This window comes from Talpa occidentalis, unplaced genomic scaffold (assembly GCF_014898055.3).
Source record: "Talpa occidentalis isolate TD23 unplaced genomic scaffold, MPIMG_talOcc4v2.1, whole genome shotgun sequence".
Taxonomy (NCBI): Eukaryota; Metazoa; Chordata; class Mammalia; order Eulipotyphla; family Talpidae; genus Talpa; species Talpa occidentalis.
The window spans coordinates 134848774-134870656 of record NW_026555331.1 but is presented as its reverse complement, the minus strand read 5'-3'; the positions used below and the strand labels follow the sequence as shown (position 1 = coordinate 134870656).

At 37.8% G+C, this 21883-nt stretch overlaps 1 protein-coding gene across 2 annotated transcripts; it reads right to left on the bottom strand.

Annotated features, from left to right (window-relative positions):
* Nucleotides 1–4794: 4794 nt before the first annotated feature.
* Nucleotides 4795–20579, bottom strand: LOC119246272 (hyaluronidase PH-20-like). 2 transcript variants are annotated; one of them, XM_037512607.2, is made up of 5 exons: nt 20501–20578; nt 13750–14850; nt 12352–12441; nt 6684–7007; nt 4795–5510 (listed from the first exon to the last, which is right to left on the bottom strand). In XM_037512607.2, the coding sequence occupies exons 2-5, from the start codon at nt 14683–14685 to the stop codon at nt 5502–5504; spliced, it is 1359 nt and encodes a 452-aa protein (XP_037368504.1). In that variant the 5' UTR covers nt 14686–14850; nt 20501–20578; the 3' UTR covers nt 4795–5501. The 2 variants fall into 2 exon arrangements, with proteins under 2 accessions (XP_037368504.1, XP_054548599.1); XM_054692624.1 differs by lacking the exon at nt 4795–5510 and having other exon boundaries at nt 5673–7007; nt 20501–20579.
* Nucleotides 20580–21883: the final 1304 nt, after the last annotated feature.

The following is a 21883-nucleotide window of genomic DNA, read 5'->3' as shown; positions in this document are numbered from 1 at the left end:
CCCCAGTCACAGAACCAGTACAGAAGTTTTCTTCCTCTGCAGAATTTTACATGGTAAAGTTTATTTTTTGTCTCTACTCAATGTGAGAAATTTTCTTGTCTCATCAAGTACCGTTTTGATCATCTGGCTTCAATAAAGTTCCACTGAACAAAAAATCCTTTCATAGCACATGTGCTCACAAGTCCCCAACATTTAGCCATGTCAAATATTTGTCATTTTGTTATTTGAGCAATGTTCTCTAAACCTTTTGAATACATTCTAAAAGTATGTTGTCTGATAAATTTATTAATATATATATAAATGTATATATGTCAAATTGAATGTTAACAAACTGTTAAGATTTATCTTACTTTAATTTTTAAAGTAACAAATTTAAAAACAAATAAGAAAATAAAGCTATTTTAACATGTTGTCCCCTTTTTTTCTGCAGAAAAAAGATGTATGCCCGCGTAAATCTTAAAGCCATTTATAAAAGTCAAAGAAGAATGTCTGATAAGTTTTCTAAATGTCCTAGGAATAATTCAATCTGTAAGTGAAAATGATAAACATATAGAAGAATCGAAGTGGTTAAAAGATATATTTCTGTTCAATAAGAAATAATACATCATGAAGAACAGCAAAAAGACCAAAGAACATCAGGGAGATAAACTAATCATTGAATAAATATATCATAGAATTCATGTTTTATGGAATTTGCCGTGGAAAGCTGAATCCATTAAGTAAAAGAAACTATATTACATTGTAATCTAGTATATTTTCATAAGGTATACACATAAAAATATCATATATTTTTTATGAAACAAAGTTTCTTTTTCATGTATATTTTTGGGGACACAGTTGGGAATACACCTAGATGTGGACATCTAAAATTACATCTTCTTTGAAATACTAAAGGGTGGGGGCCAATTGGCTCCTTGAATTGACACTACAAAAAGAGGGGCAGTTTTTGAAATATACATGCCTAAGGAATTGAAGAAAACCTGAAAATATGAATGAAATTTATAAATTTGAGGATGCATCAAATTTTCTTTCATTTAATGACCATAGTGTCTCATATAAAAGGGGTTCAGGGTCTCCCCTGGTGGTGCAGGCGGTTGAGCGCCGCGCTGTGAAGCTGTCCTCAGCCTCTGCGGCACCGGTTCGATCTCGGCCTACAGGCGAGAATCCCACATGGTGCGGCAGACCTCTCCTGTTGCGCCTGCTGCTCCCCTCAGCAGTGTATTTTGTCGGCCTGCCTGTTCTGTTCCCAGGTCTGTCTCTGGTGAATCCTCTCCCCATCCTGCACATCTGGCCTTTACCCCGGTTCTTGTATAAATAAATAAATAAATCTTTTAAAAATAAATAAATAAATAAAAGGGGTTCAAATTAATATTGAATGCTAGAATTTCACTTGCCAGAACAAATTTGAAGCGCAGCAATTCTTTAATCGGGGAAGGAAAATAACCATCACTCCATTACCTTTTATTCACTAGGATGATTTCCAAGGGATTCTTGTTTCAAGTTTTCAAAGAGGTGTTGGTGATTGAGATTTCTGAGGTAAAGAGAATAGACAACAGAACAAGCACAACAAAAGAATTACATTTCAAGGCTTAATCTTTGATACTTTCACTCAACAAATACCTTATTCCCAGAGCAAACACTTTCTTTTTAGGAAAACCATAATTAATAGATAACGAAGTCAGTCTTGGGGATGATGTCCAGAATCCATTCTCTTGGCATTCTCATTGCCTATGACGGGATCTGCCCTTGTACCATCTCAGTGGAATTAATAACTTAATTTAGATGCAATCCTCTTACCTTTAAAATTGCTGGACGACAAAATACACTGCTGAGGGGAGCAGCAGGCGCAACAGGAGAGGTCTGCCGCACCATTTTGAAATATAACTTGTAATTCTAAGTTTAAGATGGAAATATGGACAGATAACAATAAAGCCAAGATTACATGGGTGAAAGCTGAATGAAGATATTTTGAATGTAACCAGAACATAACTATATATTTTTAAAGATTTTATGTATTTATTTTTGCATAGAAGAAATGGGGTGCAGTCCACCGGTTGGGGGTGGTGAGAGGATTCACAAGAAACAGAGGAGGGAGCACAACAGACAGATCTTCTGAAATAAACTGCTAAGGGGAGCAGTGGGTGAAAAGGAGGGGTCTGCTGTGCCATATGTGTGTTAACTCCCTGGTGGGGGGTCTACTCAGGCCATGAAGGTGATAGTTCTGAGATTTAACCACCAGGGAGGCCCCAGGAAATAACTTTACTGAAGAGAAAAAGAAGGTGAAAGAGATGTGGAGGACGTGTCAAAAGTTTCTGACTATCTTTAAGTATTTAGAATAAAATTTAAAAATTTTAGAACTCGGAAAGTGATAGCAGGAAGGATGGAAAAGAGGATGATAACCAGAATCAAGGTGAGTGGTGAACTCCTAGTAGGTCCACTAAAATTAAGCCAGGAACCCTCAAATCTCTTTTAGAGCTGGATGGAGTCGGTGGTCGGACTCGGGGAGCAACTGAGCCATGACTCGGGACACTACCAGAAGGGACCAAGACGGTTCCCCCCTCAAGCCCGCCCCTTCCATATCCTGCTAGTGGCATAATTGTGGAGTCTCCATTATGTTGGTCATACATATGCCCTGTTCCTTCAAGTGAGCCTTGCACCCCCAGATTTTCTCCAAGCCTCTACTTGAGGGCGAGCCGGCCTCAGCACTGTAACCACCTTCACCTTAACCCACCTGCTGTAACCCTCTCCCGCTGAAAACCGCTCTTCACCGAATGCTGCCCGCCCCGCAGGTCCTGGCGCCTTCAGTTTCCTCTGTAGCCTGTTGTCTGCTTTTCTCCTTAAATTATTCAACGGCCCGTGCACTACTCCAGTTTTGACTGGGTTTCTTCTCAGCAAGCTCTCTTAAGAATCACCTCTTGACAATGATCTCTACAAGCCAGGTTAGGGCTCCCCCCAGTACCCGCAGTTTGCATCGCTTTAGATTTTCATGACCTAGGCGACCAGTTGGCCCCCTCCGCGCCCGCCTGAGTGTGCTCAGACTTTGCAGGACACTGAGGAGATGTTTGAGAGTATTGCTTCCATGCAAGATCAAGCCCTGTATCTATGCTTGTTTGTACCTATTTGGAGGAATATAATGGGATTAGGCCAAGATCTTCAAATAGCATGTGTAGTGATTTATTAAGAAAGCTGTTACAAAAAAAAAAAAAAATCTTTTAAGAGAACAGTAGAAGAAAGGGGACTAGCTAAGAAAGTGTATAATTCCACATCAACCCTGCAGAGGGCAGCATTAGCCTGACCACACAAGAGATCCAATCAAGGGCTGCTAATCAAAATCACACTAACAGGAGAGGGAGGTGGACGAATAGGGCCCAGGGGAAACCCACTGAATCTGGGGCAAGGGATCACAACAGGCAGGTCAAGAGACCTTGGAGGATCTTAGTGGCTCCGACAAGATCTGTTAATGTGTGGGTCAAGAGTTAATAATGAGAAGGATAGACAGACTCTCACCCCCAAGATTTGACTTCAAAATGGAAATCTCTTGTTGCTTACTTGTGATTCATTACCTACCAGACTAGGTAACAGAAGGAATCCACTCCGCCAGCCAAAATGATTTAGACCTCACTAACCTATTCACTAATGATTACTCATGTCTAATTTGGTTTCTCATTTCCCTGCCCTTTCCCTGAAATTTTAGAGTCAGGCCTGATAGTGTCAGAGTTATTGAGAAAGTCAGATTTCGATAAGTTGAAAACCAAGTAATAATTGTAGGAGTATATCTTGGGAGTCTGTGAAAAGAGGTAATGAATTGAAAAGGGGACTTTGATTCATGGTTAAGGAAAAAGAATTTAGTCTTGGATCGTATGTATTTTCTTGGGGGATGCATAGGTTTTACAAGGTAATGCTTTTCACAGTCCTCTTGTGAAGTAAAATTTAATCTTGTAAGGTAAATATCAAACTAAAAGGATTTGAGGGAATTGTGAGGCTCTTAATGACAAACACTTCTCTAACTCAGAGCACTAATCAGTTCAGGGCTGTCCTTGCCCGGCTGTCCCTACCAGAAATGTGTGTGTGTGTGGGGGGGGGGGTATAGTAGTTCTCTCAGATTGGGAGGACTGGGGAAAAGTGAATAGTGAATTCTAGTGGGTTTGTGTGTTTACGGGGTGATGAAAATATTCAAATTTTTAATGGGGTCCTGGAATAATAACTCTGTGAATGTAGTAAAGCCACTGATGTACAATTAATTTTTTTAGATTGTTTTTAATCTATTTGTACATACAAGAACTGGGGTGTAGGCCAGAGGTGTGGGGGTTGAGAGTATTCACCAGAGACAGAGAGGGGCACAGAACAAGTGGATCTACTGAAATACACTGCTGAGGGGAGCAGTGGGTGAGCCAGGCTCTGTCTGCTGCAAGGTCAAACTCAAGCACTCAGGCTGCAGTGACTGACAATAGCTTGATAGCACTGAAACTTTATCCACTACACCACCATGGAGGCCCCTGAAATGTACACTTTAAATTGATGAATGGTATATGTGAATTATCTCAGTTAAGCTAAGCTAATAAAAAAAAAAAAATTCTTCTCTGGAGGAAAGCAACCCAAAGTTTGATACTTAGAATTCAGACAGACAAAGGTCAAAGTATTATGAACCCAATGAACGATTGCCAAAAACACAAGTTAGTAAACTGTCTTGAGTGAAGTCAGAGAGGATAAAAACAAGATATAGAATCCTCCAATATTTAAGGAATTTTATCTATCAAATACAAAATATTTAATATCCATGTTTAAAGGATGGAATCATAAATTTAATTAAATGGAAGAAATTGTCAATTACAAAGATGATAAGCAGAAAAATAGGCCAACTTAGACCTGGACCAAAACTATAGAATATCAAAACCAGACCTACCACCTTCAAGTCAACCAAAAAAACACCAATTACTTATAAAGGCAGGCAATCAGACACAAAGCAGCATTTTCAAGAACAGCAGTACAAAATGGATAAAAGATCTACAAAATGTGAAGAGAAATAATTATCACTCTGTACATTTTTTATAAACATCAAAACTATCTTTGTTTGTAAAGGATAAATTTAGAAATTATCAGATTAAAACCAAAGGTCTCCTCCAGCAGGCTTGAGTGTTTTCATGAGAAAGTTCAAGTGCCTTAGTATGATGTACAAAGGTTTTCATTATGTGGTTTTTAACCACCATTCACCACACTAAACATCACACTTAATGTTCTCCCCTCTTCAAGTTCCTTTGTCTTGAGTTTTCACACTACCCAACTGCTAATCAACCTTGAAGTCAATGACCCGCGTTAGTTTTATGACACCCTTGAAAATCTTCTCTGTTCCCCAAATTCTTGCTTGTATGCCAAAGCATGCTGAATTTCTATCATAACATTTACCATACACTATTGTAATTTTCCAATTGAAATGTCTGTCTTCTTCAAATATACAACAAACTATAAGTGCATGCTCCTTCCTCTTGAATCTGTGATGCCTCCTACTGAACCTGGCAGAAAATAAATACAACATAGATGGATACTTAGATATAAGGCATTTTAGGACAAAATTGACAATCAAAAATGAAAAGAAACTTGGAATACTTTCTATATGAATTCTGAAGATATTTAATCAAAAGCAAAAGTTATAGAATAATCACTTTTTAAAGATTACCATTTTATACAACACACCTGGAAGAAATGATTAAGCTGACATAACTAAAATCCATGGTTCTATGCTCAGGACTGAATAGCATATACTACATTATAAAAGATAACTACATTTCCACATGAATATTTTCTTAACCTTTTTATTATGAATCACAAAATATTTAGAAAGACATTCATTTGCAATAAATTTGTATTATCCAAGCCTTCCTGTTTCACAGGGAAAACCTAGTCTAAAGGTGTTAGAGGCCTTACAATCAGTTTTTATAAGAATAAGAACAGAACAGTTACCTCTGCATTTTATATGTACGGTCACAGTATGCAAAATCTTTGCTACAGAGTCAAGGCATTCAGAAAATATAAATGAAACATCATACAAAAAAAAAAATCTTTGCCCCATTACTATTCAAGATTCAAATCAAATGTAGATTTAGTCATAATGTTTTATCAATGGCTATAGTAGTGACACAATTCTGTGATTTTGAAAATTAAAGTGATGGCCAACATCCTTTGTTCATCCATCAATAATAATTTAAAGTTTAATGTGATCATTAGAAAATAATCTTTTCTCAACAAGTCAAACTATTATCTGAACTATGTATTTTTTATAAACACTTCAAATACAAAACTCTAAGTATTAGCATGTGCATAAAAAATCATCTAAACTAAATTACTAAATATATCAATGTAAAAGCTATCAAAACATGAAGTATGTAGAAAGGAAATTTAATAAGCACTGAACTTGTACTGGAAGAAATTATTTCATTTTTATTGTCTTGAATATATATATGACTCTGATTATCTTCTTGGAGGTTGTTGGAGAGAACTTCCACTAAGCATTTGGTTTTGAGGTTCTCATTGAGGTCTTTTTCAGGAACACATGGGGCTACTCTAGCAAGTGGTGTAGAAAATGAGACATTACTATAAGCAATAGAAGCTCTCTTATTCCACCTAGATTTATCACTGAGTTTTGGGCTTACGAGGGTATTTATACAAATATCGTGACCAACACATACATAAATATTATCAGTAGTTTTCACATCCACTGTCGTTTTGCAATTGACACCGGCGTAACAGCTGCAACGAAAATTTTGAGTAAAATGCCGCAGGTCTTTAATTGTGGGGTGCCCATGCATTGCATAGTTTCCACCTTTCATAGCTTGAATAGCAAAAGTTTCTGAGTTCAGATGAAGATAGTCACTTGAATTCCAGTTTTTCCGTATACACACTCCCTTGTCTTGGCAAAGTACTTGGTTACACATTTTGGCTGCTAGGGTGACATTGATTATGTAAGGGTTCAGCGTCTCTGATACAAAACTGTCTATGCTTCTGCAATCTTCCTGTAAAATTATAAGGTGAAAATAACAAGGGGCAGTTAGTTTCTATATAATTAACTGCTAGCAATAAACAATTTCTAAGGAAGTGTGGAAAAAATGGGCCCAGGGAGAGATAGGAATTAATTTATCATTTTTACCTTCACAAGCAAGAATTTTACTATTTCAAATGTAGTAGTAACATTTGTTAAGTTTCACATGTCATTTCATGTCACAGAATAACCAACTGAGACCTAACATACACTAGCCATTGTCTTTCTCAATAATTCACAAACTATGGGGGTGGGTAAGGCACAGAATGTACAGTAGTTAGAGCATTAGTATAGAGCATTAGAGTAGTGGAGCCCACTACCCTGATCAGAGTCTCAGTTTCACGAATAATAGCTGTGTCAATTTAGGAAACTTCTAAACACTCTAAGTCTTACATTCCTATCCAATCACTGGGACAGGTTACTCAGCCTCTGCATTTGTTTCATCATCTGTGTGATGATTATAGCATGGACATCATAGGGCTGTGGTGAAAAGATAAATCGTTTATAAAAGTGCTTAAAATATGACCCATTGTATCATTATTCCTCAAGAAATTATAAATATAATAAGTATCAACTTTTTCACGCACATTTAAATAACATTGGAAAGACATGGTTTCTAAATTACTAGTTCAAAACAACTGAGGTTCATTTGAATACACTGTATAGTAATGTGACCTTTAGTTCATGTTATGGGTGAATCAAGCAGTTCTTTTAAATATGTATTTATCTGAGAGTCTGAGGGATGAGTAACTAAAATGACTCATCTTGAGACTAGCGTGTCTTAAAACTGGGACACTGTCCTTTTAGAAACACAAAGGATAGTCACTTTCTTTCTGATGACAGTGCTGAGGTAGTGGTTCTAGTCTTCAGCAGAGCAAGCAAGTGGTGGTAGGTCAACAGAGAAGTGGAGGAATCTTGGCAGCTTCCACTTGATTCTATTTCCTGTTACCTTCCTTTCCACAGAATAATGGCCTTCCAAGGCTGTCCACAATCTATTCCCTGGAACCTGAAACTCTGTTATCTTACATGGCAAAGGACTTTATAGATATGATGAAGGGTGTGAACACTGATTGGGACAGCAAGCTGAGTTGCAAGGATCCTCTCCATCTAATTATGTGAATTCTTAGAAACACAGAACAGATTCTAGTGGGTATTATAAAATAAGATACAAAGAGTTGAACAAATCCAAGTAAGAAAAAATCAACCCCGTTGCTGGTTTTTAAGATAAAGGAGAATGTCATGAGCTAAAGGATGTAGTGGTCTCTAGACCAACAGTTAACCAGAAAATAGAGATCTCATACCTACTATCAAGAAGAAATTAATTCTGTCAAACCCAAAGGAACAAATCAGGTTCCTCGCCTAAGAGTACTGCAACCCTGCTGATGCCTTGATTTGGTTTATATCGAGACCCATGTTGGACTTCTGACCTGGAAATGTTCATATAATAAATTTCTACTGATTAAAACCACTGTTTTAATTTTTAAAACCACTGTTGTAATTTTTAGAGCACCAATAGAAAGCCTCTTCTTAACCCTCCAATAGCCTTTCATTGTGTTTGGAACAAAGCTCAACTTCTCTTTCCTGCATACTAATATGCAGGAAATATGCTTAATCCTTCCTTCCTTTTAGTTAACCCTCCTCACCCACTGGACATACCAGTTGTTTCACGAGCTGGCAGCTTCATTTCAAACTTCACGTACTGCTCCCTTTGCTTGAAATGCCCTTTCCTCTAATTCTGAACATGGCTGACTCCACCTTGTCATTAAATCACAGCTTTCATTAGACAATGTCCTGCTCACAACACACCTTTCCTGTCTACTCTCTCTTCTCTCTCTCTCTTTTATTTCCTACAAGGCACTTTTAACATCAAATATTTCTCTTGTTTGTGAATTGTTTCTAATCCTCCAAAGCTCACACAAACTCCATGTGCGCAGGGACTCTGTCAATATCACACTTACCCCAGTGCAGAGTCCATGTGAGAATTTATACCAAGCACAGATGACACCGTATTTGTCCACAGAGACAAAATTATGTGAAAACAGAAAGGTAAGATGGGAACAGTTTGATGAATCATTAGCCTATTCAAGATGTACTCTCTTGAGAGGCCTAAAACTGAATCTCTAAAAGATAAGGGCTGGCATTTGCAATATCCATGGTATAAAAGATCTGCCATGGTCAATTTCAGGCTGCCAACCAGACATCACTGGGAATACACTGGAAATCAAGTACCCCATTATTAAACAGTTTGATTGTGTAGGTTGGGGAGCACCTATAGTTTGGAACTAACACGGAAACAATCGACGGAATATGCATATAATGAAGTCATTTTCTGATACAGTTTGGGTACTTATTGTTTTTTCACATAACATATTTTATTCTAAGATTTTTTTTAACTTACGTTTTAATAATGACTGTATGTTAAAAGAAGATCACAAAATTCCTGAATTTTTAGCAATCAGGTCTTATGAGCTGAGCCCATTAGAAGCTGTTTCACTCACATCACTGAAAAGAATAAAACAGAATGGAAGGAAATGGTTTGCTTACACTTGAAAATAATTGTTTCAAGTCAGTTCCAGTCATTGCAAGTAAACTTGCAATTAAATGCTCTGAAGTTATCAATGAATCAGAAGAAACACAACAAGTGATCCATTGCTCTATTGATTACAAAGGCCATAGAAAGAAGCAGAAAGTAATGATCATAACTGACTTTCAAAATGATCATAAATTGGAAAAGCAGCAGAAATATATATACACAGCACATGGCAACGATTCCAAGGCACTGTCATGAAGTAGAAAACAGCCACATTGAAGATGAGAGAACCCTCTGTATGAATAATGCTGAAGAAGATCTGAGAGTCACAGGAGAAGAATGTACAGATTAAAATACAATAAAAAAGTGTGACAAATACTATGTCGATTCACCCTACTAATTAGGAAATAACTGATTCACTCCTCATCTGAGTAAAAGCAAAGACCTGAGTTCCTTTTTCTAAAAAAAAAGATGTAGTAAAGAAAAATCTTTAAGTGGTTCTGTCATAAAATTGATAAGTGCTCCAAATAGATTTTACAGATTTGGGAATCAAGTAATGAAAGTGAGAAATACATGAAGGAGAATCATAATCTTTCAATGATTTTCTAAATATGAAAGATTATGCTATGGTATTAGCTTTGTTATGTTGGAGACTAATTCAGTTTCTCAGAATGTTATTTTGTGTTATTTCTTCAACTGGTGACCAAATAGAGTCTATAGAACTAGGCCAAATAGGTAGAAGAGTTGAGACTATTTTAAAATAACTTATCAAAGGTAACAGCTGTATTTTATACATGAGGTAAAATTATGGTTATTCTGGGCCATGAGTCCATCACACTTTCCATGGAACACACATCACTAGCATCTCTACATCCACCATGAAGGACAAAGTCAGCTCTGATTCCTCAGAGCTCATATGACAGCTTTACTCTTGCTTTGAGTCAAAAGGTTTGAAGAGGTGGGTGATAAAAACCTGATGCACAGAATTAAAAAACGGTGAGAGTAAAGGAAGAGAGACAAAGGTTAGATCATAATAGTGAAAGGTGTTTTAAGCACAAGAAAACGCACTTGGAGACAATGAAAAAAAAAAAATCTCACCAAACAGGAAAAAAAATAAACAAACCAGATACATTTCCCTAATGAACAGGTTTTCTTTAAAATAGACACTACTAAATATAAGCTGTGGAAAATGAGGGTTTCCTTCCTTCTCCATTAGGAAAGCTTTAAAAAAATTCAGTAATACATTGAAAAACTAACCTGATTGTCCACAATCCCTGATTTCACCCCTAATCCCTGCCCTACTCCCCACTCCCTTTTCTTCCCTCTGCATCCCCTGCTGCGCTGCTCCTCCTGATGCTCATCCCATCTCAGAGTCTTCTCCTTCAAGTCTGAAGTCTTGGAGGCATCTATCTTACTGCTTCTCTTAGACACTCTATTCATCATACTCTCAGTTCTAATATTGGATTAAAGTCACTGCCAAACACTTGCCCACACCTATGAACCAAGCCTGCATTAGTTTCCTCTCCCTGTTGCCACCTTACCCTTCAGCCCTTCTCCCTTCTATTCTCAATTGAGCTAAGTATGTCTTTTGACTTGTTCATCAGAGATTGCCACTCTTCTGCTCAAACATGTTAGTAGCTTCCCATCTCAGAGCAAAAGCCCACACATGACTGCCTGCTGTCTCAGAACCACATCTGTTATCTTTCTCCTCCTTACTCATTGCATCCAGTCCCACTGGCCTTCTCATCCTTTCTTTCAAAGCACATTGCAGCCTGCAGGCCATTGCACTTACCTCCAGAAACTTGGTTCCTTAACTCAGAAGGTCTCTGCTGCACAACCTCACCAGAGTATCCTGTGACTGCCTCATCTAAAATATCACCATTCCATCACGCTCCATCCTGCCCACCCTGCTTCCTGGCTCTTTGTTGCGTTTATCCTCCTGACCTGCTCTATCTCTACTTGCATTCCCAGCTCTGAGAATGTAGGAAGAGGACCTGTGATTTGTTCATTATTACATTTCCAGCTGCTAAAAATTACTTGACATTTAATCACAGCAGGTATTCAATAACTCAAGGGTTGGCAAAGATTTGGGGTATAAGCCAGACAGCAAATACTTTAAGGTTTGAAATGATACAATCTCTGTCTTAATGATATATTCATGCCTTGAAAGTGCAAAGCAGCCCTGGGCACCTCAACACATGAGCAGGCACATTAGTTTCCATATTTTTTTACTTATTCTGAAATACTATTCTTCTTTTGATTATTTTCCCATTTAAAACTATATCAGTAAGTCTTTACTGAGGAGCTGGACAAAGCAAGCAACCGGCCAGACTTGGTCCACAGTCATTAATTGCTGACCCCTGCAACTGACTGTCATTCAATGAATAATCAAATAAATAATTGCTCAATAAATAGCAGTTAAATGAAGGAAAGAACAAAGGAATGCATGTTGACTTATTGCAGCTCTTTTAAGACACAGCCTCTTCTGAGACACGTAAGTGTGGTAGGAAAAAAAAGCCAAACACCATGTCATAAAATCACATTATAGTCCTCATTTGGCTACTTACTAACTGTCTAGTCTAGAGAATTTTAATTAATCTCATTGATTTATTTCCTCACAGAAACAGCTACAGAGATTCTGCCTCACAATAGAACCACAAATGAAAAGAAATTTGATTCAGTCAGTATTCATGTGCCAAGCATAGTATTTATTTTTTAATATCACAACAATCCCCCAAATCATTAAAAATAGAAATGTTTTGATCCATTGCCTACCAATACAACTTACCAAAGATCGGATTATTTCGTAGCCTCCCCACATTACCAGTCCAGAGACACCTAGAGCCATGCTTTCCCCAATTGTGTGCACAAGGTCATTCTGGTGGATGCAACAGAAAGAGTTAACATATTGGAATAACTTGAAAGAGTTATACATGGGACAGTGACACCTAAGCTAAGATGCAAAGTATTTTTTTTAAAGATTTATTTCTTTATGCATACAATAACTGGGGTACAGGTCAGGAGTGTGGGGGGTGAGAGGATTCACCAGAGACAGAGTGGGGAGCAGAACAGGCAGACTGACTGAAATAAACTGCTGAGCAGCAGGCGAGATAAGAGAGGTCTGCTGCACCATTTGGGTCACCTCCCAGGCCAGGGATCGAATTTGTGCTGTGGTGGCTGCTAATAGCTTCATAGTGCTGCATCTTAACCCTTTGAGCCACCAGGGAGGCCCGTCTGCAAAGTATTTTTAAATACTTCCCAGTATTTCCACTTTTACACAACCACTGCCCTAGATACCAAACATATGGAGTTCCTATTATGATTTTTTAAATTTTATTTTATATATTTTTTTTACATTATTTTTCATTTTTGCACAATGTATGCATTTTCATCTAGCAATCAAAAAAGATAAACTGGGCCTTCCCGGTGGCACAGCGGTTGAGCGCTGGGTTGCAAAGCTGCCCGCAGCCTCTGCAGCGCTGGTTCGATCCCCGGCTGCTCCCCGGCCACCAGAGGAGGGTCCCACATGGCGCGCAGACCTCTCCTGCCGCCCACTGCTCCCCTCAGCAGTGTATTTCGTCAGTCTGGCTGTTCTGCTCCCCGCTCTTGCTCTGGTGAATTCTCTCACCCTCTCGCGCTTCTTGACTGTACCCAGTGCTTGTGTAAATAAATAAATAAAAATAAATAAATAAATAAAGCAATACCAAGCTTAGTGTTTATATATATATATATATAATATATATATATATTTGCAGCAACATGGATGGAGCTGGAAGGGATCATGCTCAGCGAAATAAACTGGAAAGAAAAATAAAAATACCGGATGGTCTCACTCATAGCAGAAATTTAGAAAACCTAAATAAGGGACCAGGAAAAAGACTAATTATAATAAAGTAAAGTTCCTATTATGATTTTAATTGCTTCTGTTGACAAGAGAGTAGGCCCAGGAAAGAAATAGGAATAAATTTAGTTAAATGTTGTTTGTGCTACCTTATTCGCCATGATTGCAAACACATTAGCTATTAAAGCTTTCTATTTTGCACTTATGTAATGATGCGTGCTACCTGCGTGCATAATCCTAAAGGCTATTCAAAGCTAAATTTCCCATCTTTCAAAAATGATGTTAAATTCCATTAAACACCATGATGGACACTATTCCATAGCCTCCATACCTTGATTTACTTACCTTAGAAAGGAATATCTCAGGCTTATCGGTGAACACTGGACGGAAATATGCAATCACCGGAAGTGGGTTCTTAGGATCTTGTATTTGTGAAATCCGGAAGGCTTCCTGCACGCGATTCCGCACAAAGATTGCCTGATTTTTTGCTGTTATTCTGGTATTTAAATAAACGGATGGGTAAAGGGCTGTGCTTTCTTTCCACAACCAGAGGAGGTCATTATTTCTTTCCTTTTCTATATCAGCGCAAGTTCCAGTGAATTCGGGTTTCTGATAGTCTTTATTGTAACATTCAGGAAAGAAATAAAAACCCCATAAGGATTTCGGCCGTAGTGATCTTCCCAATTTTAAAGTCTCTGCCATGAAACCTCTTCCTGCTTCTTGAAACTCGTTTTCGGCAGCTCTTATGGCCTGCCAATAAGCAAATGATGGATTTTTTTTTAATTCCAATTCAATGGATCGTTCCATGTAAACCTCTTTAAGACCCGTGTTTCTTCCCCAGATAGGCCTCCACTCTGGCCAGTCAATTACAGCCAAGCCCGGGGTGTTCGATGCAATGTAATAGCGAATGTCATTATTAGCCTTATCCAAATGTTTTTTCAGACATCCCAACTGGGGGAGTCCTCCATTCACATTTTCACCTGTGTGTAACTCTACAAAAGGATAGTAGCCAAGTTTATGAATATAAAACAGGGCAATACCTTGCTCTGTGATCTGTTTCCGGGGGCTTCCTGATAAAGCGAAGAGGCTCATATCTATATGTATATCATGAAGTTCATCACAAAATTCAATTGGGGCGTTGGAACCCCAGAGGTAAGCAGTATTTGGAAGAAAAGGAGATGCTCTTAATTCCTGTGTCAAACAGACTGGATGCAGAAGAAATGTTCCATGGAATCCAACAAAGATTCTGAAGAAGATATTCTTGAACATTACTGCTGCCATGACAAAGAATAATGACTTTGAATACCATGTATATCTTCCTAGACACTTTGGTTTATTCAGTATTGATGTAAAATAGAAGCACGGCAGAGAGATAATGATCGTGTAACATTTAAATATTCTTCCTTCCTTTTCAGGAATGTTTTTTTGCAAGTTGCTTATCTGTAACTGGGGGAAAAGGGAATATACAATTAACTGCATTTTTGTATCAGAGTTTGGAAACTTTACAGAGTTCTCAATTTTAAGTGGACAGCGTTTCATTCATTTGGATGATGGAGGACCTCTCCTGAGTTTGGAATCAATAAAATTATTTCCTCTTATGTATGATACCAATTCTGTGATAACTAGCATTTGTTTCATCTTCTCAAATCATTATGAGCCTGCAGAGGGATGAATGCAACCATTTTCTCTTTTTAGAATCTAAGTTCTGAGTAAGGAAATACCTAAGAGCTTAAATGATAAAGTTTTCTAAGTCCTTTCATGCTATAAATATTAGGGTGAAAATCTGTTATCATCAACCATGAGATGATAAGTGGAAGATTTCATTTTGTTTCATGGATGGTGTTTTTTTTTTAAAGATTTATTTATTTATTTATACAAGAACTGGGGTACAGGCTAGATGCGCGGGAGGGTGAGAGGATTCACCAGAGACAGAACAGGGAACAGAACAGGCAGACTGATGAAAAATACTACAGAGGGGAGCAGCGGGTGAGGCAGGAGAGGTCTGCCATGCCATGTGGGACCCTCTATGGCTGGCCGGGATGGAACCAGTGCTGCAGAGGCTGCGGACAGCTTCACAGTGCTGTGTTCAACCACCTGTGCCACCAAGGGAGGCCCATGGATGGTGTTCTTTTTTTTTTTCTTTTCCATTTTAGTTTCCATTTTAGTTTAGTCCCTATTTGTTTTTCAATTTTTTAAGTAATTAGTTAATTAGTTAAATAATTAGTTAATATTTGAGGTAGCATTGGTTTACAATACTGTTTACGATTCAGTCATAGGGCCACCTCCTCACCGCACCAATGCACCCACAGTCCTCCACCATAGTCCATTGGGCTCCTTTTGTACCTTGCTCTCCACTCTCTCCCTCTTTCTCCACTATCCTCAATTCTACAGTGAGACTTCTAGAGTTTATGATCCAACAAGTCCACTCCTCTCAGAGTACAGAAAATGCATTCACCCATGGTGGTGACCCAGGTGGATCACAGCCTTATCAAATTCACCTTCAAATGAGAATTGAGGGCCAGGTATAAAGAGCACAATAATATCATTTTAGGATGCCTAAAGCACCGTGAGAGCCAAAAATCTAAGTTACCTAGATAAATGCCGTGTGGTTCCAGTTAGAGAATGATATTGAAGTTGGATTAAACCCATGTAAGAGTTGGAGCTGGGAATGGACGCAGGAGTTAGATAGACATTGAAGAAAAGCATTTACAACATATATGCAATAATCCAGCATGGGAGACAGTGTTCTTTATATCTAGACAGTCAAAGTAAAAGGAATGTTGGCAGTGAGGAGACATTCCATACAAAAAATTTCTATGGTAGCCCTTATGCAGGCAGCAAAATGATTGAAAAATACAAGGTGTGTGGGAACCATGCAAGGTCAAAGTTCATGATCTATTCTCAAAGAAGATATAGTATTTTGGCTTAGCTTTTTGAAATGAAAACAAATTCAAATTTTAATATGTTGATTTTCAAAAGCAGAAATATCAATTTTAAAATCTCTGTACATTTAAATGTTGGGAGCATTTAAATATTGTGAAGAACAATGAAAATGTCAGTCAACAGTGCTTGGGGAGGTCAAAAGGAGTCTTTGGTTTGGCTAGTAATCCAGTCATATTCAAGACACAATTTCAGAGAACAAGATAGAAGAGTGTAGTTTGTAGGAACATGGAAGACAGGCATGGGAAGAGCACAGGTTTTGCTGCCATTAATCATCAAATGTATTTGGAAGATCAAGGAAGGGAATCACTTATGACTACTTTGTTTCTGATGGACCCAGACTGAATTAAGAAGACACTCACTCAACATCTGCCTTTAAATCCAGAAACCCCCATTCATAAGAAAAGTGGCTAAAATCATAATAGTGGCTATAACAAAGTTCAAGTAAATGATGAATGGATAAAATTTCTAAGAGAAAGTGAAATAACCTAGGTAACTGAAATAATCTTTCTGAATCTATGTTTTGTACATCATTATATATTCTATTCAAATTGCTTCAAAATAATTCAGGAAGCGCCTACAAAGGAGATTTGAGGTTAGGTGAAAAAAGTTGACAATGAGTTCATAGTTGGGTGATGTCTACATGGAAGTTTGTATTTCTGCATATGTTCATGAAGGGGATCAGAACGGGCCACCCCCAAATAGGCCACTATGGCAGACTGATTATACTGAGCAGAAAGTGCACAGAAACAGCAGCTGCAAGAAGGGCTCTCGGACTTTCTCCTTTCCTGCCTGAAGTCAGGACATAAAATTTCCCATGGAAACATGCCCTTCATGTACCAGGAGCACAGCATTCTTATCACTAGAAATGAGGAAATGGTGACAAGGTAAAATAGCCCTTATCTTCCAGTAGTTTCCTCCATATATGCCCTGCTCATTTTCTCTCAATGTTCTGCCCCCAGCTCAAATCCCCCTTTCCATTCTGGTGTCACACTATAGGGTAAAAGGTTTTCAGGCTCTACTGCCCTCCCACCATTAGGATTGCCCCTGCCTGATGGGGCACCTACAGTTGGTACATTGTTGCAAACTATCTTGATTGCCTCTGTGGGCCATGAGAAGAGTATTGAGACAGTCACCAAGAGAGAAAAAGCAGAAGACTTGCTGGAGGCCACCAGGCCTGAGGCCTCCAGGCCCCCAGGAACCCCTGCGTGGCATGTACCTGGTTGCTGCAGTGCATGTAAAAGCTCAATAAAAGCCTGAGAAAGCCTCCGAGGGCTCCAGGACTCCTCCTTTACCTATCTGCCAGATCATAGGAAACCTGCTCAGTGCCCATCCTGCCCCTACACGCCTACTTTATCCCTCTGGTCTGCAGGCACAGTGGCTCTTCCTGGCCCTCCACACACACTCCACAAAGTCTCATTCTTGTTGAAATAGCTGATGAGCTCTCAGGTCTGTCAGTTTCTTAGGCTCATCATTTCTTTTCTATAAAAGCTGCTATGCTACTATCAAAGTTCATGCTACTATCAAAACATTAACAACAGGTAAATTTGTTATGCTTTTCTCCTGATTATCTGTCTTTTGTCATTTGAATTCTCAACCCCAGTCACAGAACCAGTACAGGAGTTTTCTTCCTCTGCAACATTTTACATGGTAAAGTTTATTTTTTGTCTCTACTCAATGTGAGAAATTTTCTTGTCTCAACAAATACCATTTTGATCACCGGCTTCAATAAAAACCACTGAACAAAAAATCCTTTTATAGTACCTATGTTCACAAGTCCCCAACATTTAGATATCAGACACTTGTCACTTTATTAGATAAGCAATGATGTTCAAACCCTTTTGAACACACTCTAAAAAGTATATTGTCTGATATAAATCAATATATAAATGTACATATGTCAAAATGTAGGTTCACTATCTATAAAATTTATCTTTAATTTTTAAAGTAACAAAATTTAAAAACAAATATAGGAAATTGAAGCTAATGTATTGGCCCCACTTCTTTTTTTTTCTGCAGACCTGGGTAAATGTTAAACACATTTCTGAAAGTAAGTTTATCTGATAGGCTGTGGTTTATAAGAGTGAAAATAATTTAAAATCAAAATGGTGGCAAAGTCGCTTTCCCAATCTTACTTCAATTACTATATCATTTAGCTTTTTTTGTCCCATTCCAAGCTTTGTCTTGGCTCAATTTATATCTCCTAACAGAACCCAGTAAATGAGCCAAATAATCACAAAATTAACTTTTTTATAAAACCCTTATCTTTTTGAAAACACACTAACATGCAAACACACACACAAATCACTTTTCTAAAATCTTGTTTGAAGACAATTACTAGTGTCTTTTAAGACACATAACCTTTTTTTAAAAAAAAAGATTTATTTATTTATGCATACAACAGCTGGGGTACAGGCCAGACATGTGGTGGGTGAGAGGATTCACCAGAGACAGAGTGGGGAACAGAACAGGCAGACTGACTGAAATATACTGCTGAGGGGAGCAGTAGGCAAGACAGGAGAGGTTTGCCTTACCATGTGGGTTGCTTCCTGGCTGGCAGGGGATTGAATTAATGCTGCAGAGGCTGCAGATTGCTTCATAGTGCCATAGTGCAGTGCTTAACCCCTTGCGCCACAGGGATGCCCAAGACACATAAACTTTGAAGATTTCCAAAGAGTGCTGAATTATGTGCACTTGTCAGAATCTTACAGATATAATCCTGTGTAAAATTTCTAGAATATGTAATTTAAGGTCTCTTACAGATCTAAAAATCTAAATTTTGGAGACTCACTTTCCCAATCTTATTTAATTACTATACCACTTAGCTTTTCTGTCCCATTCCAAGCTTTGTCTTGGCTCAATTTATATCTCCTAACAGAACCCAGTAAATGAGCCAAATAATCACAAAATTAACTTTTTTATAAAAAAAAAAATCTTTTTTTAAATCTTTTTGAAGACATATTCACACACACACACAAATCATTTTTCTAAATGTCCTAAGAATAATTCAATCTGTAAGTGAAAATGCAAAATATATAGAAGAATCTCAGTGGTTAAAATATATATTTCTTTTCAATAAGAAATAATTCATCATGAAGAACAGCATAAGCGTCAAAGTACATTAGAGAGATAAAAGAATCAATGAGGGCCTCCCTGTCATGCGGGCTGCTCCCCTCAGTAGCATATTTCTGTTATCTGCCTGTTCTGTTCCCTACTCTGTCTCTGGTGAATCCTCTCACCCTCCAGCACCTCTGGCCTGTATCCCAGCTCTTGTATAAAAATAAATAAATCTTTAAAAAAAATTGAATAAATATATCGTAGAATTCCTGTTTTATTGAATTTGCTGTGGAAATATGAATCCATTAAATAAATGATGGTATTATATATTGTAATATATGTGTATTTTATATATTATGTACATAAATCATATATGTATGTAATTTATGAAATAAAATAAAATACCTTGTTAGTGTACATTAAAAGTCTTAGGGACACAGTTGGGATTACACCTAAATATAAACATCTAAAATAATATCTTCTTTGTAAAGATATTTGCCTGCAATACTAAGGGGCAGGGACCAACTGAGACCCATATTGGACTTCTGATCTGGAAATGTTCAGCTAAAAAATTTCTGTTGAAAACCACTGCCCCTTCCTTATTCATGCTAGTGACAAAATTGTGGAGTCTCCATTATTTTAGTCATGCATATGCCTAAGAGGGCTGGCCCCTCAAGTGCCTTCCTGTCCTTCGGGAAGAAGCCTTGCACCCCAAGATTTGCTCCAAGCCTCTGCGGGAGCCAGCCAGCCTCGGGGCTCTGTGCTCGCGCTCTAACGGGCTCTGCCCACCAGGCTGCTCCATAACCGACCTCCCTGAAACCCGCTCTCCTGAAACCAGCTGTACCCAGTGCTGCCCGCTCCACAGGCTCTGGTGCCTCCAGGTTTCCTCTGTGGCTTGTTGTTCACGTCTCTCCTTAAATTATTCAAGGGCCCTGCACTGCTCGAGGTGTGAGTGGGTTTCTTCTCGGCACGCTCGCTTAAGAATCACCTCCTGACAATGATCTCTGCAAGCCAGGTTAGGGCTCCCCCGAGTAGCACCAAGCACTGCTCTCTACTTGCTTGCAAGTGATGAAAGTCGGGCTTATGATTCTGATCTTACCTGGCCCACGACCTCAGTTAAAATATCCTTCTCTCTGGCTTCAGCTGCCAAGCCGCAGTTTGCATCTATTTAGATTTTCATGACGTAGGCGATCAGTTGGCCCCCTGCGCGTCCGCCTGAGTGTGCTCAGACTTTGCAGGACACTGAGGAGATGTTTTACAGTATTGCTTCCATGCAAGTTCAAGCCCCTGTATCTATGCTTGTTTGTACCTATTTGGAGGAATATAATGGGATTAGGTCAGGTTCTTCAACAGCATTGCCCTGAGCATGTGTTGTCATTTATTAAGAAAGCTGTTACCAAAAAAAAAAATCTTTTTTTTTTTTTTTTTTTTTTTTTAGGTTATGTTCATTTAATATGCTTTGCTAAAAACCCAAGTGGTTTATTATTTAAAATTTTTCTGATTACAGTTTTAAGTACAGGCACCATCATTGAATTTCTATGTAATTACAAAGTTGCTCAAATACAAAAATATATAATTGCTTTATTCCCATTTTTTCATCTCTAATATGGGGAGAATAATGATGGCATTTAAATCATACCATTATTGTGAGAAGAAAATAAATGAATATAAAGCACAAAGCATAAGTCTATTATATGGTCAGCAAATATTGCCAACTTCATCACTATGACTACACTTTCATTTTGTTTTTATAGTTATATAACAAATGTAGCTCACTGTAGAAAATTTGTAAATCCAAGAAAATAAAGAGAATAAAATAAGATCACTTTTAATTTTTGTACATGCCCCCTTCAGCTGTTTTATACAAGCATTTGGTTACAAAATTTAAAAATTATCATATGTGTGCAATAGTGGAAACATGTTTTTCATGTAATATTTTATGATGATTATTACAAAGCAGCCTTTTGAAGCATTAAGTGTGCTTCAAAAATAAATGGTACATGGTATTTCCTTAAATTCAGGCTTAAGTATTGACCCTATCATTCATCTATCCATTAATGCATTTTTTAAGTTGTCACTAAAATGATCAGCACTGAACAAACTTGCACATAAGATATTCACCTCTATTTCTTTCACCAGGACAAATTCTTATAGAGGAGAAATCAAATTTGTACAAAAATGAATAATGATGTAATAATACATAATTAATAAAAAAGAAAAAATGTATCAAGCTTACAGGATCTTCACACAATTGTGTTAAGTTGATTTTCAGAGAAATCAAACCAATTTACACAGCATTAACAAAAACAAGTTGTTGCTTACTATACCACCCCTTGTTAGCACTAAATATTATATTTTCTATTATTTTAAATTTGATGAAGAAATTGAATTTCCATGTTGACAGTTTTTTATTTTATTACCAGTAAAAGGTTAATCACACTTTTCCATCAAATAAATCTTTGTGTCTTTTATTTTCGTTTTG

Coding starts and splice junctions, on each gene's coding strand:
- LOC119246272 (XM_054692624.1), bottom strand. CDS start 14,685: ATGGCAGCAGTAATGTTCAAGAATATCTTCTTCAGAATCTTTGTTGGA. Junction 12,442..13,749: donor CTGAGATATTCCTTTCTAAG/GTAAGTAAATCA, acceptor TGCATCCACCAG/AATGACCTTGTGCACACAAT. Junction 7,008..12,351: donor ACGAAATAATCCGATCTTTG/GTAAGTTGTATT, acceptor ATAATTTTACAG/GAAGATTGCAGAAGCATAGA.